Here is a 13,882-nt window from a genome sequence, read left to right as displayed (position 1 = left end):
TATATATATATATTTATACTTGTATATAATGTATATTATATTGAAATAGTTTATATATAAATCTAACATATTTTTCCTTAATATGTACATGTACGTGTGTGTGTGTATTTTTTATATACATAATACATATACACAGTACACACATATAGTATACATAAACCTTTATTTTGATTATGTGATTAATCATGATTAATCGTTTTGCAGCCCTAGTTGTAATGCAAACAATCTTTTCAGTCTGGACTTAGACATTTCTTTCCTGTCAAATTATTAATCTATCTTGACAACCATTATGCCATTTGAAAGTATTGAAACCCAAGATTCAGCATCTGAAATCTGTTTTCACTCAGACTATTAAATATTTTGAACGTAAAATATTGAAAAATTGGGTGGTTAAAGTTTATATGCATGTCATTAGCCTAATAAACAAAACCCTTTGCTAGCACTGCAGGTGCTTAGTATTTATTTTAGATGTTGCCCTTTGACCTCATCTTATCCTTTTAATTAGGGCTAATCTTTCTTCTGGTGGATTTGGGCAAATAGGCCAGTTAACCTCATAACTAAAGAATCACTGTTGCTTGTCTGGAATAATAGCAAGCTCATCTGAGTCTACTGAAAACTCACCAGGCAGAAAAACACTCCTTTCAGAAGTTGCAAAGGGGCTTCACAGCATGGCCGTAAATTTAGTTATGGAAGACCGGTAGACATGCCCTTACCAAAGTTAAGAGGCTATTGAATAATCCCTGCCGATATTTCTAGCACTTGCATTGAGACTGAACGGAGGCGATGCACACATGATCTCGTGTTTAACAGCACATCGCACAAAGCAGATGTGTAAATCGTAAGGGCAGAGTAATCCATGAAGGTTTTGTTTGTTTTAGGTCTGTCACAAATGAGATACACTTCCATTTGTTTGATGGCATCAACACTTAAGGGCTAAGTGCATCTCTGTTCTACTCGGGCAATTCATTACTGTATGTTAATTTGTTGCTAGCGCCCAGGAGCTAGCCAAACAGACCCCACAGCCCTCCATCTGGCAAGGCAATTTCAAACTGAGATGGGCGGCAGTAGGTGCAGCTCGCGGAGGTGGGGGGAAAGATGAATAAGAGGTGCTTTTTAATGGTCTAGTGTGCATTTATTGACTGCTGGGAATTTTCTGAGATTGGGCAGCCGCTAAATTGCCCACTCCCTCAGAGTTATTCATGAAGTCACAATGTAAAGCAATAATTGCCTGGCAATAGTAGATGCAATTTCTATGAACGCGTGTCGGTCCACTTTGCTTACAATAGGAGTGACTGGCTAAGCCGCTGTGTAATGATGGAAGTGCACAGAGCGTCTTTTCACCTCAAACGACAGTGATCACAGAACAGTGAGTCGTCTTTTTGTGGCTTTCCTTCGTGTAGACCTTTCATATACATAAAATCACTTTATTAAGCAAGTAAGAGAGAGAAATGAGTGGACACAGCAGTATTATTATCAGTTCTATGCTTATAAGGCCTGGTTTTGTTGTCTTCAGGTTTAAAGCTGTCTGATGGTGCGATTCTTTGGTTACTTGATCAATAGGGCTTTAATGCATGACTCCAGCATTTTAGAGGTCATTGATTTGCACTTTTACCCCCAAAACATGTTTGTTATATGAGAAAAAAGTCAATGAAGCTCTCACTTAAAATGAGTGGTTCAGCTAGCTGTAACACCATATCAGTCTGATGTCTCTGAGGTGATATTATTACATGACACGGGATGTTTTTATTCACTTTCTAGTAGTTATCTAAGGAAACTTGCTAGTAGCGCTCAAATATCTTGTTAAGGTTGTGTAATATGTGCAATTTTGTCTTAAAGAACATAAATGATCTTTTTTCCGTCTTCTATGTTGATTTGCATCCATGTAGCCTTATTTGTAAAATTTTAAAGGTGAAGAGTGTTTTTAGGTGCCACTAACATCACCAAATGAAAAAAGAAACCAAAAATGGTTGTTTTAAACCTTAACACACTCCTTTTCTTTGTGCTCTTTGGTTTGCAAGCTGTTAGCTTAGCATATTAGCTTAACATTTGCTACCTATTTAAGAAACGATCTCTAAATGTTACACTGATGCCGTGAACGTGTTACAAGCTCATTTCTATTCATAAATACATTTCTATTCAGAAATATTTTCTCTGGACCTTGTTCACCCCTATATTTCATTATTTATGGATTTGTGAACTGATTTGTATTAAATATTATTCAGCATAATTGCATTATTAAAAAATCATGTATTGTGTTGTGTGTGTGTGTGTGTGTGTGTGTGTGTGTGTGTGTGTGTGTAATAAGTGCTTTTTTTTTAACACCAAGACTTTTGAATAAAAAAAAAATTGTCTAGTTTCATGTGCCACATTTACTCTACGTTCAATAATAAAGAAATGGAGGTATGATTTCAGTCTGGTGACAGACTGTCCATAAAGAGAGTTTTATAGACCCTGAGATCAAGAAACATTGTTCTGTCTATAATTAGAGTGTCTGGAATATTTATGCCAGTGTTTGTTTCATACTAATAGCCTTTAGATTGTTTTTAGTGCATGTTGTAATTTGCTGTGCATGGATTTATTTATTTTTACATTTTTTAAATTTACGTATTTTTACTTATATATTTTAATGCATTTTTTATTTATTGTTTTTTTATTTATGCATTTTAGTTATTATATTTAGTATGTATATCTTATTTATTTGTGCATGCATTTATGCATTTATTTGTTTATTTGTATTTGCATTTATTAATGCTGAGCAATCAACTTTTAGTTCCATTAAATTTAATTAGCAGTTAAATTATGTGATAAACTATTGATTTTTAAATATATTTTTACGTATTTATACTTGATGCCAATTTGACCTGGCACTTTTGCTGTATTGATGCGCTGAGGTTAACAGTTTGTCTTAGCGTGTCAAGTTTGTGACCGTATTGCTAATTCATGTTTCCTTTGATGTGAGACTGATCATTATTCTTTGGTGTTTTGTGCACAGTGAGAGCAGGGATAGCATAAGAGGAACCTCTGCTGCCTCCCCATTAGTCCCCTGGCAATAACATGCTCTGATGATGGTCCTACAAAGCATTTTTCAAAGGCCATCTAATGGCTTCTGCCTGCTGCTGAAATATGTCATTAATGTCTGTGGTAATTACGAGAGTTGTCAGAGCTCCGGCTTTGTGCCGCTCTGTCCACGGATGAAAGGGTTGTGGGAAGAGAGAGAGAGGGATGGAGGGAGGGCTTTTGGGGAGGAGGAAGTGAACAGTAGAGGAGGTGATGGGGAGGTAGTGGGAATTGCTCTACTTGGGTATTAATTGCGCAGGGCCTCGTTGCCTCCACAGAGCAGCGGTGACAGACTGTACACGCCAAAAGAGAAGCATGATGTTTCACTTAGGGATATTCAGAACAACCTGTTTTCAAAATCGACTAGTCTTATGGAAGCATTTAATCTGGCTTGTTTCGGGTTCATCTGACTTATTTCTTAGGGGGCATTTTTTAGATTTTGTAATGTCAATAGTATCAGACCAGTCAGCCAAATGATCCTAGTGGTTGACCAAAATGGGATTTTTAATGACTGATGGCGATGCTGATGTCAGTATGAAAATTATATGAAAGATACACCCTAAGGCCGTTGGCTACATTTGCTATATTCTTTGTTATATTTGATACTGTTCTTCATATAGCTGTTTTATTATTTTCAAGTTCTGTGGTCTTAATACTAAAATCTAACTTTTAATACATAATACTCTTTTAAAGTTTTAAAACATGCTGTCTCAGTTTGTACATATAATAATTAATGTATATTATGCGTTTGATTATATATAATTGTGTATAAATATATATGTAATAAAATAAGATTTTAAATTGTCTATATTTGTCTTTTATATTTTGTGTTTAAATTATTTAATTAGTTTTTTTAAATAAATTAACTTGTTTTGATTATTTTAAATAAATCATTTTATTTTTAACCTTAATCTTAATTTACACTTTAGTACACTTTAGTATAGGTAGGGACCAATTCTCACTATTAACTAGTTGCTTATTAGGATGCCTGTTATTAAGATGTTGTTTAATAGTACTTATAAAGCATTTATTGTATATGACTATATTCTACATCCCTAATCCTACCAAATACCTAAATTTAACAACTACCTTACTATTAACAAGCAGCAAATTAGGAGTTTATTGAGGCAAACGTCATAGTTAATGGTTTGTTAATAGACAGACCCAAGTGTGACCCAATTTTGCTCATCATTTTAGGGATAATATTTATATAAATTATATAAAAAAAACAATAAAAAGCTAAAAAAAAAGCCAAATAGCTGCTGATTAATGATTTCTAAGTAGTCTTTAAGGCAGGGGTGCCCACACTTTGTCCTAGAGGGCCGGTGTCCTGCAGAGTTTAGCTCCAACCCTAATCAAACACACCTGAAGCAGCTAATCAAGGTCTTACTAGGCATACTAGAAACTTCCAAGCAGGTGTGTTGAGGCAAGCTGGAGCTAAACTCTGCAGGACACTGGCCCTCCAGGACCAAGTTTGGGCACCCCTGCTTTAAGAGTTATCAACATGTTTTATAGGTTTGATTTAAGTTGTAGTGGTGTTACACTTTCTCCTTGTTTATGCTCATTTCTACAGTTGTAAAGGTTGAAATCTCTTTACTGAATGATATAACCAACAAATTCCAACAGGGAACATTTTGTACCCCCAGAATACTCCAGTAGTCTTCTTGGTCAGGTGCCTTTAGTTTGCCAGAGTTCATAGCTAAAGCTTTGCATGTCTGTTCTTCCGTGTGTGTTATCTTTTCATCTATATCTAGCCCTTTCTCTCTCCCCTGCCCACGTAAAATCAGCGCTTTCTGCTGAGTTTGCCTGTCTTGAACATGTGGAGGGCTTCTCCTGTGCCTCCCCGTGCTGCGGTGAGGACTTGATTGGCTGTCACACTTGTGTTTGCTGAACAACTCCTGTGACAAAAGACTATTCAGCATTGCCTTGATGGAAGACATGATTGATGCCTCATCAGATACGAAGAGCACTCTTGTGTTATTTCGCTCTCCGCTGGCTCGCGGTAAATTGCTGCAGTAAATGCTGCCCTTTTTATACATTTTTTGTTCTGGAGAAACGGGTCCCTTTCTACCTGGATTTAATTTTCTGTGCAGTTGTGAAAGGTAGCATGTAAAAATGCACAGAAATTCAGGATGTTTAAGGATCCTAATAATAGATTTTTTCTTTAAAAGCTATGGATCGACCAGCTGCATGCCACAGAGGCTCGTCGCACGAGTGCAGCTGCAAATCAACCAATCCCAGAGTGGCTTCCCTTTCACGCCCTGTAAAAAGCCAACACGCTCCTCCAGGTTGCCCCTAGTGGACTGGACATGTGATTGCAGTAGCCGCGGGTGGCTGGGAGAAATGAGGAGTTGGAATAGTGAGAGAAATGGAGGAAGTCTGACTGCCTGCCAATAGCGTCTACAAGTGCCAGGACTGTAAGATGGCAGGTGGCACAGATTTCTCTCCCTGGGGGATTAGCCAGCAAAGAATAAAAAAGGGTAGACCTCCTCTTCTTATCCTTTTTCTCATGCCGTCGTCCCCCCACTTTGCTTTATTGGTTCCACAGATTCAGTATTGAAGGTGTTGAAGATGAGCAGGCGGAGATCATGACTGTTATTACTGCCTCCTTCGTCTCTTATTAGCCCTGCCTTTCTCCTCGACACATCCTTACCATCAAAAGCCTGTTTGGGCTCTGGGCTGGGAAGGCGAGAACCACATGTTTTGTATCCGCCGAAATAAAGTGTCTTCTCATCACCCTTGTAATTATCTCCGAACTGTCACATCCTATTGGCTTCTCCGGGCACGGAAAATGGGGTTTTGTGCGTGCGGCAAAGCCGGCCGGCCCGGGCTGCTGTCGGTGGCGGCGGTGCTGAGCTCGAACAGTGCTGCAGAAAATGCCCATAGGACAACCTTTAAATCTCCCATCCACTGCATGTGAGGATTAACAGCAAATCCTGCCTGACAGAAGTGTGTTTACTCTCCCCTCGACATCCTGTCAGAAATATCACCTCCATCCAAAGAAGTTTTTTGGACCTGAGGGGGTGTTGCCTGAGGAAACACTCAAGAAAAAACATACACTGGGGTTAAACTAAAATATTGGAGGTGGAGGAAACCTAAAATTGATGGTGATTGTGGTGCATAGGTGACATAAACTGGCATGACCCATCCTCCATCTACAAAAAAGACTATTTTGTCACTATACTAACAAACATATATTTACATAAAACCAAACAATTGATCAAAACTGAAATGTACACCTATACGGATATAGTGTTTTTTTTTTTTTTTGGTCTAGTCTAGTGGAATGATTTTGACTTTGGCTGTCCTGTAACTGTGACTGTAAACAACTTTTTATAAATTAAACAAAATGAAATTGGGTATTTGGTTGCATTTTATTTAATTGGAGCGGGGGTCTAACTGGGGTCCACTTTTTTATAATAATAATAATAATTTAAATGTTTCACTCTTACACACCTAAAAATAACAGGGACAAAAAGATACACTTAATAAATATATTAAGTTATGTATATTATGTATATGTATATATATATGTATTTATGTCACATGATCCTTCAGAAAACATTCTAAAATGACAAATTATTGTCAGTGTTGAAATGGTTGTTCTGCTTAATTTTTTTTTTTTGAACCTGTGATACTTTTTTCTTTGATTCTTTGATGAATAAAAAGTTTAAAATAACAGCATTTATTCAAAATAGAAATATTTTCTAACAATAACAGTCTTTACTATCACTTTTTATCCATTTAACACATCCTTACTGAATAAAGGTATTAATTTCTTAAAAAAAAATGAAAAAAAAGAAAGTAAAAGTGTACTGACCCCAAACTTTTGAATAGTTGATATTGTAACACAAAATTTCTATCTTGAATAAACTTTCTTTTTAACTTTTTATTTATCAAAGAATCCTGAAAAAAGTATCACAGGTCCCAAAAAATATTAAGCAGCACAACTGTTTCCAACATTGATTATAAATCAGCATATTAAGCCCTATTCGGACAGGATTAGTTTTACATGGAGAGGTGGGTAATTATTACCAGAGCTTCTCAGTTATTTTAGTCCCGTCCGAATGCGCCATCTCAGTAATCATTACGGACAATGAGATTATGGCAAATTTTACCTTCTGTAAAAGGGTCCGGAGAAATTACCTCAGGTAATACTAATCCCGTGCGAATAGACCAGCTGTAAAAATATACATAAATATTCCGTCATTTCCTGTAATTTCCCACGGTTTTTCAAATATGGAGGTGCTTGAAGAAGCTTTCAGTTGCGTTCTGCGGTGGGACAAGTCAGTGGCAAACCTCAACTCTTTTTTTAACATAAGATGACACATACCTTAAAAAAAAAAAAAAAAAAAGAAGGTCTAAAGCACTTGTCAGAGGCACGAAACTTCTGCTTGCATTAGGTAAGTGCCTGTTGGGGCGGAGCTGGTGGGTGGCTTCCGAATGTTTTTTCAAAAGCCCCGAATCTTTTTTGGGTTTGTTAATAGTTTTGTCAAAAACATGATTGGTAAAACGATACCAGCTACGCTTTCTCTCTCTCAGAGAGTGAGTTCATGTCACACACAGCAGTCCTATATAGTCACGCTTCCTGTCATCACTCGTCTTGTCTAAATCACCTCAAGCATTTACTGTTACAGAACGATGAAGAGCACTTACATTCAGGAAATAACGTAAAACGCACGTGACGGCGGTGCGTAAATCGCGTTACCCCTCCCACTTCTGATAGTTTTACTGAGATTTCTAATCCCGTGCGAATCGGCCATTAATATTACAGACGTCCTGTGGTAAAATTACATTACCCCATCTACCCCTGTAAAACGAATCCCGTCCAAATAGGGCTTTAGAATGATTTCTGATCATGTGACACTGAAGACTGAAGAAATGGCTGATGAAAATTCAGCTTTGCTTCATAGAAATAAATGATATTTTAAAGTATATTAAAATAGAAAACTGTTATTTTATTAAATTGCAATAATATTTTACAAAATTAATTTTTTTTCTGTATTTTTGATCAAATTAATGCAGCCTGTAATAAACTGTAATGCAACTTTTTGTTTGTGAATGAATTAGGAGACACATGTGTAGTGGATCAAACTGGATCATATAGGAAATGGAATTCATCGACAAGTCCACCAATAATTTGTCATTTTTAAAAAAAAATCTGATTCTGAACACTGTTCTGGATCATTGCAGCCCAGTTTAATCCCTGCACACACACGATGACACACACATATAGACTCCCCACCCAGTATAATTAGGTGCATGTGGACTTCGTCTTTTGAGGAATGATTCGAATCGGACGACCGGCCTCATATGCGGCCCCATTTGGAGCACAAAAGACTGTCTTTTGTCAGGGTGAGAGGGTTAAGAGAGCTCATTTCACGGCAGTTTATTTGCTCTGGTCCCAAAGGGACGTCCCTCCAAGAGTACTATCAACTCCACCAGCTGGTGTTGGGACGGGACAGCACAAAGACCCCCGTAAAACTGACGTCCCATTTAAACAGCATTTAAGACAAATGAGGTGATAGGGAGGGAACCTATTGTGTGTGTGTTTTATTTAAATTTTTTTACTGGTAGCAATGATTCAGGCAACTTATCAAAATATGCTTCTTTTATGTTGTTTATGTTGTCCTTTCTAATTAAAAGCAAAATAATATGCTAATTAATATGAACAGTATTTTTGGTCTTTTCTAGATTGTCTTGCTGTGTCTTTTTGGGTAACACTAGCCAAAAAAATAAAAAATAATATATATATATTGTCAGTGTCACATGATCCTTTAGAAATAATTCTAATATGCTGATTTGGTCGTCAAGAAACATTTTTTATTTTTTTTTTACTAGTGTTTGAAAGTTGTGCTGCTTAATATTTTTGTAGAAACTTTGTCACATTTTTTTTCAGGATTTTTGATGAATAGAAAGTTTAAAAGCACAGCATTTTTTAAAATAGGAATTATTTGTAACATTATAAAATCTTACTGGCCCCAAACTTCTGAACAATAGTAGTGTATTAATAAGAATTAGGAGAGCTATTATAAATTATTTTAATTAGCACTTCATTGGTAAATTCATTGGTCTAGTTCAGTGATCCTCAAATCTGGCTTGCGAGATCCACTTTCCTGCAGAGTTTAGCTCCAACCCTATAATCAAACAAATTTACCTGTGATTTTCTAATGACGCTGAAGACATTGATTAGCAAACTCAGGTGTGTTTGATTAGGGTAGAGCTAAACTCTGCAGGAAAGTGGATCTCGCAAGCCAGATTTGAGGATCACTGGTCTAGTTCATGAATTTCATTTGTTTCTCTTTCTTCAGGTTCACAGGCGTTCGGCAGAGAGGCTCCGGGACTTGTGCTGTGCGAACAGAGGCACCTTCATTAAAGTAGGGCAGCACCTGGGAGCCCTGGACTACCTCCTGCCTGAGGAGTACACCAGCACGCTGAAGGTCCTGCACAACAGAGCACCTCAGAGCAGTATGGAGGAGATCAGGCAGGTCATACGAGAAGACCTGGGGCAAGAGGTTTGTTTTTCTGTCTGTCGGACAAAGTATATGCATTAAATGGGTGATGTAAGGAAGTTAGGAATTTCAGCAACTACTTGATTTTCCATTCATGACATATTTCTGGAATACTCACTTGGAAATAATCTGGAAATTAATCGTAAATGTTGGTTTATTGATTTATCTTCATTTTAATGATGCAAATCACATTTTCTCAAGTCATTATTGCAGGCTGCTCCTTGTGAGAGACAGGGGCTGGTATTCAATAATTGTCTCGGTCAATGTGGGTCAGCAGGGTTAATGTCACATGAGAGAAGCTGTGGTCTCCCTCGTCCTCTTCTGTCAGCACTTTTGTGCCTCTCGTCAGAGCAGTCATCCTGAAAGTGCTCCCTCTCAGAAATGTTTTGACAGGCATTTAAATTTTGGTGGAGATAATTGTTCTGTTCTGAAGATGACCGGTTCAAATCATCTATCAGCTTGTGTCCCATTGTTTTGTGTTGCTATCCGGCTTTTTTCTAACATTACACAGGAAACAAGGCCATTCAAATTATGAGAAGAGGTGTTTTGTTACTTTTCGAATCAATCAAACATATAATTTTACCTGAGAAATGATACACTTAAAAATAAAGGTTCCAAAAATGAGTTTTCACAGTGATGCTATTGAAGAACCTTTTTTGGTTCCCCAAAAAACCTATCAGTGAACGGTTCTTAACTTAAGAACCTTTTCTTGAAGAACATTTTAATAATCTAAAGAACATTTTTTTCTAATATAAAGAACATTTTGTGCAATGGAAAGTTTCCATGGATGTTAAAAGTTCTTCGTGGAATCATTGATGCCAATAAAGAACCTTTATTTTTAAGATTAAAGAAAGAAAATCTTGCACTGAAGGAGGTACCCAAGCCATACGGTGCGAATAATTCACCCCAAAATGAACATTTACTAACCTTCAAGCTATCCAAGATTTATCTGAGTTTGTTTCTTCATCGGAACACATTTGGAGAAATGTAGCATCACTTGCTCATTAATGGATGAATTATTGTGATGTTTTTATCCTCTCTTTGAACTCTCATTTTGACGGCACCCATTCACTGCAGAGGATCCATTTGTGAAAAAGTGATGTAATGCTAAATTTCTACAAATCTGTTCTGATGAAGAAACAAACTCCTCTACATATTGGATGGCTTAAGGGTGAGTAATTACATTTTTTGATCCTTTAAGCAACAACCTAGCAAGTTTTTTTCTTCCGAACATCTAAAAATGGAATATTTTTAATGCATTCTCACACTGTGGCAATCGCAAATCCTGTTGCGTTTTAGTATTTCAGGTATGGTCAAGGTCACAAAACTTCCCAGTTCTGGCGGTATGACCTTGAACAAGGACAATTCAAACCTGTAATCACTCAGCCGGAGTCTGAGCAGGTAACCGTTAAAGAGCGGCCCTCCCTCGTCTGACCTTGAGAGGGCTATGCTTGTACCCGACGCCTCTAGGGTGATGACTGCATCTTTACAGTTTTATTATTGTAATTATTAGCTCTAATAGATCAGTCTGACTTCTTGCTTCACTGCCTTCCCGCCTCCCATTTTTCTCTCTCTCTCTCACAATCCCCATCCCTCCCTGCTGTATGACAGCCGCACTGGCTGCAACGTTACGTAATTCTAGCCAGGTCGCGACTGGCTTGCGGAGGTTTAGGTTTGGAGGAAGACAGACACTGGTTTTGGTTTCCTCTCAGCTTGCCTTCACTCTATGTCTTTAATTAACTCTTCCTTAAGCTCCTGAGCAACTGAAATGTTATTCCATGAGATTTCCAGTTAATAGAGCCAGGCCTCTGCTTTATGCACTCTTGGCGTAGTAGAAAGCCACTCAGCTTGTATATATATATATGGATATACATGTATACACATTTATATATTTATATATTTTATATAAAAGACATAAAATTAGTAATAAATTCCCTGTCATGTGATAGCGATAACACTGCTTTTATTGTAACCTTGTTAATGTATGACATCTCTCAGCACACAACAGAAGAACAGCTATTATCCTTTTGCATTGCATGGCTTTCTAGAAGCCTTAAGGAATGTTGTGTGCTGGTGAACAGCATTAACCTCCAGCACACTGTATAAGGGAGGGTTGGGTTGAGGGACTGAAAAAAGAACGAGGCACTTAGTAGTTCAATTATGCAAATATTTATCAAAAGTAATTATCACGTTCTGGTGAAAAATGGAGCTAATTACTCAACACTACCTAGTTTTGAGCTCACATTGGGGGGAAAGAGTGCGCACACAACAATTTGAGCAAGGACTCTCAACCATGAGCCTTAGGGGTTGTTTGTTAATAAATAATGGTATGTACTGAGGTGGTTGTGAACATTAATAATAATGGCAGGTCTTTAAATTTAAGAAAGTGTAATCTAAATTCATAAGTGCAATCGCTTAGAAAAGTAATTGCGCAACAAGACCTTATTCATGCCAGATTTCTCTGGCAGTGTTTTTTTTTTGGGACTGTTTGCCAGTTTTATCGTCCACAAGATAAAAATCGTAAGTGTGATCGCTTAGTAAAATAATAACGCAACAAGACATGCAATGTGACATGTTATTCCTGCCACAAAAGGCCAGACTTGGATTCCTCTGGCAATGTATCTCTTTGGGATTAGTTTGCCGGTTTTATCATCCACAAGATGAAAATCGTAAGTGCGATCGCTTAGAAAAGTATACAAGACTTGCAATTTGATATGTTATTCATGCCAGAAAAGGCCAGACTTGGATTCCTCTGGCAGTGTATCTTTTTGGGATTTGTTTGCTGGTTTTATCGTCCACAAGATGAAAATCGTAAGTGTGATCGCTTAGAAAAGTAATAGCGTGCAACAAAACATGCAATTTGAGATGTTATTCATGCCAGAAAACGTCAGACTTGGATTCCTCTGGCAGTGTATCTTTTTTGGGATTTGTTTGCCGGTTTACCACTCACAAGACAAAAATCTCACTTTTTTGTGAGAGAGTGATCACTTAGAAAAAGTAATAGTGAAACAAGATGCACAATTTGAGATGTTAATGCCAGAAAAGGGCAAACTTTGAAATCCTTAACCCTAACTATGAGTAATTTTAGATGCATTTATGACATAATGTAATAAATAACGTAAAGTGCTTGCAGAACTCATAATTACAACTTGTAAGCTCGGAATGTTCTGAGAGCTACGACTTGGACCATGTGACCGCTGTTTCACATAAAGTATTACGTATTGTCATCTCGTAATTACGATATGGCAAGAACGCAGCTTTAATAGTGATTTTTGTCTTTGAATACACCAATAATTAACATTACTGGTTTCATGATTTATCATCGTTGTCCTATTATATATAATCCTATAGTCAAAATGGAGTGAATTCTTGTAGGTGATTGTATTTAGTGTAATATGTTCTCGCCTGAAAATGCTCTCCTCCACATCTGCCGAGGCATATGCTTTTGCCATGACACCTCCACACATTTAGATAGGTCTTGCGTGGTCAGTCACAGTTTCACTTGAGGATGGTTAGATCTAAAAGATGCTTCCATATATGCTGGTTAACCTAAGAAAGGCCCTGCCACTCATTAACCAAAGGAGACTCAATTAACCTTTTGTGAGACAGTGGGCTGTACAAGAGAGGTTGGCCACATTTGTTTTTACCACTCCACTGCAGTTCTCTACTTTAGCAAAGACAGACGTATCAGTCTGTGGTTTCCACTAGTTTTCTGTCAATTTGCTAGAGAAATGCTCTTTAATCTGTCATTGATATAAAAACACCTCACCTTCATAAATATCTTCATCGCCCGCACAGGTTCATGTCGAGTCCAGAGATAGGATCTCTCTGTAAGACCCTTCCACAATATTGTATTTAATGTCACTGTTTGGTCACATCATCACTTTTTTTCTGCACCGGAGCATGCAATATAATCTCTAATCGACACGTAGCTTCTTGTCAAATCCCCCTTCAGTTGAGAAATCATGCCATCTGAGCTACGAGATGAAGTTCTTAACCGCTCTGTCAGCCTGGTATAAATAGATCCCATCTCTGCTCGCCCATCTCTTTTCCTCCTCTCCTAATATTCTTTTGCAAACTTCCTGAACCATTAGCTCAGCTATGCCCTTGAGGGGGACAGAGTTTTGTTTAAAAGTAAATTTTTTCATTTAATTAAAATGTCACTATTCTTACAGTTTTATATCTAATTATGTTTATACTATTAAAATATTTTATTTAATTTTTTTTATTTTCAAACATGCTTTGTCAGTTGTTGACACATCTTTATATTTATATGTGTGTTTGTGTGTGTGTGTGTGTATGTGTGTGTGTGT

The 13,882-nt window shown here is 37.3% G+C and overlaps 1 protein-coding gene across 2 annotated transcripts in view; it reads left to right on the top strand.

Moving 5' to 3' along the window:
- LOC107676278 (uncharacterized aarF domain-containing protein kinase 1-like) overlaps positions 1-13,882 on the top strand; it is a 137,811-nt gene that overhangs the window by 29,915 nt on the left and 94,014 nt on the right. For both annotated transcript variants that reach the window (XM_016470810.1, XM_016470809.1), the window contains exon 4: positions 9,369-9,572. In XM_016470810.1, the coding sequence (XP_016326296.1) occupies positions 9,369-9,572 (204 nt within the window). The remainder of the gene's footprint in view (positions 1-9,368; positions 9,573-13,882) is intronic.

This window comes from Sinocyclocheilus anshuiensis, unplaced genomic scaffold (genome assembly GCF_001515605.1).
Source record: "Sinocyclocheilus anshuiensis isolate Anshui unplaced genomic scaffold, SAMN03320099.WGS_v1.1 scaffold3105, whole genome shotgun sequence".
Classification (NCBI taxonomy): Eukaryota; Metazoa; Chordata; class Actinopteri; order Cypriniformes; family Cyprinidae; genus Sinocyclocheilus; species Sinocyclocheilus anshuiensis.
The sequence above is the reverse complement of the archived record's forward strand: the minus strand, read 5'-3'. Positions and strand labels throughout refer to the sequence as shown.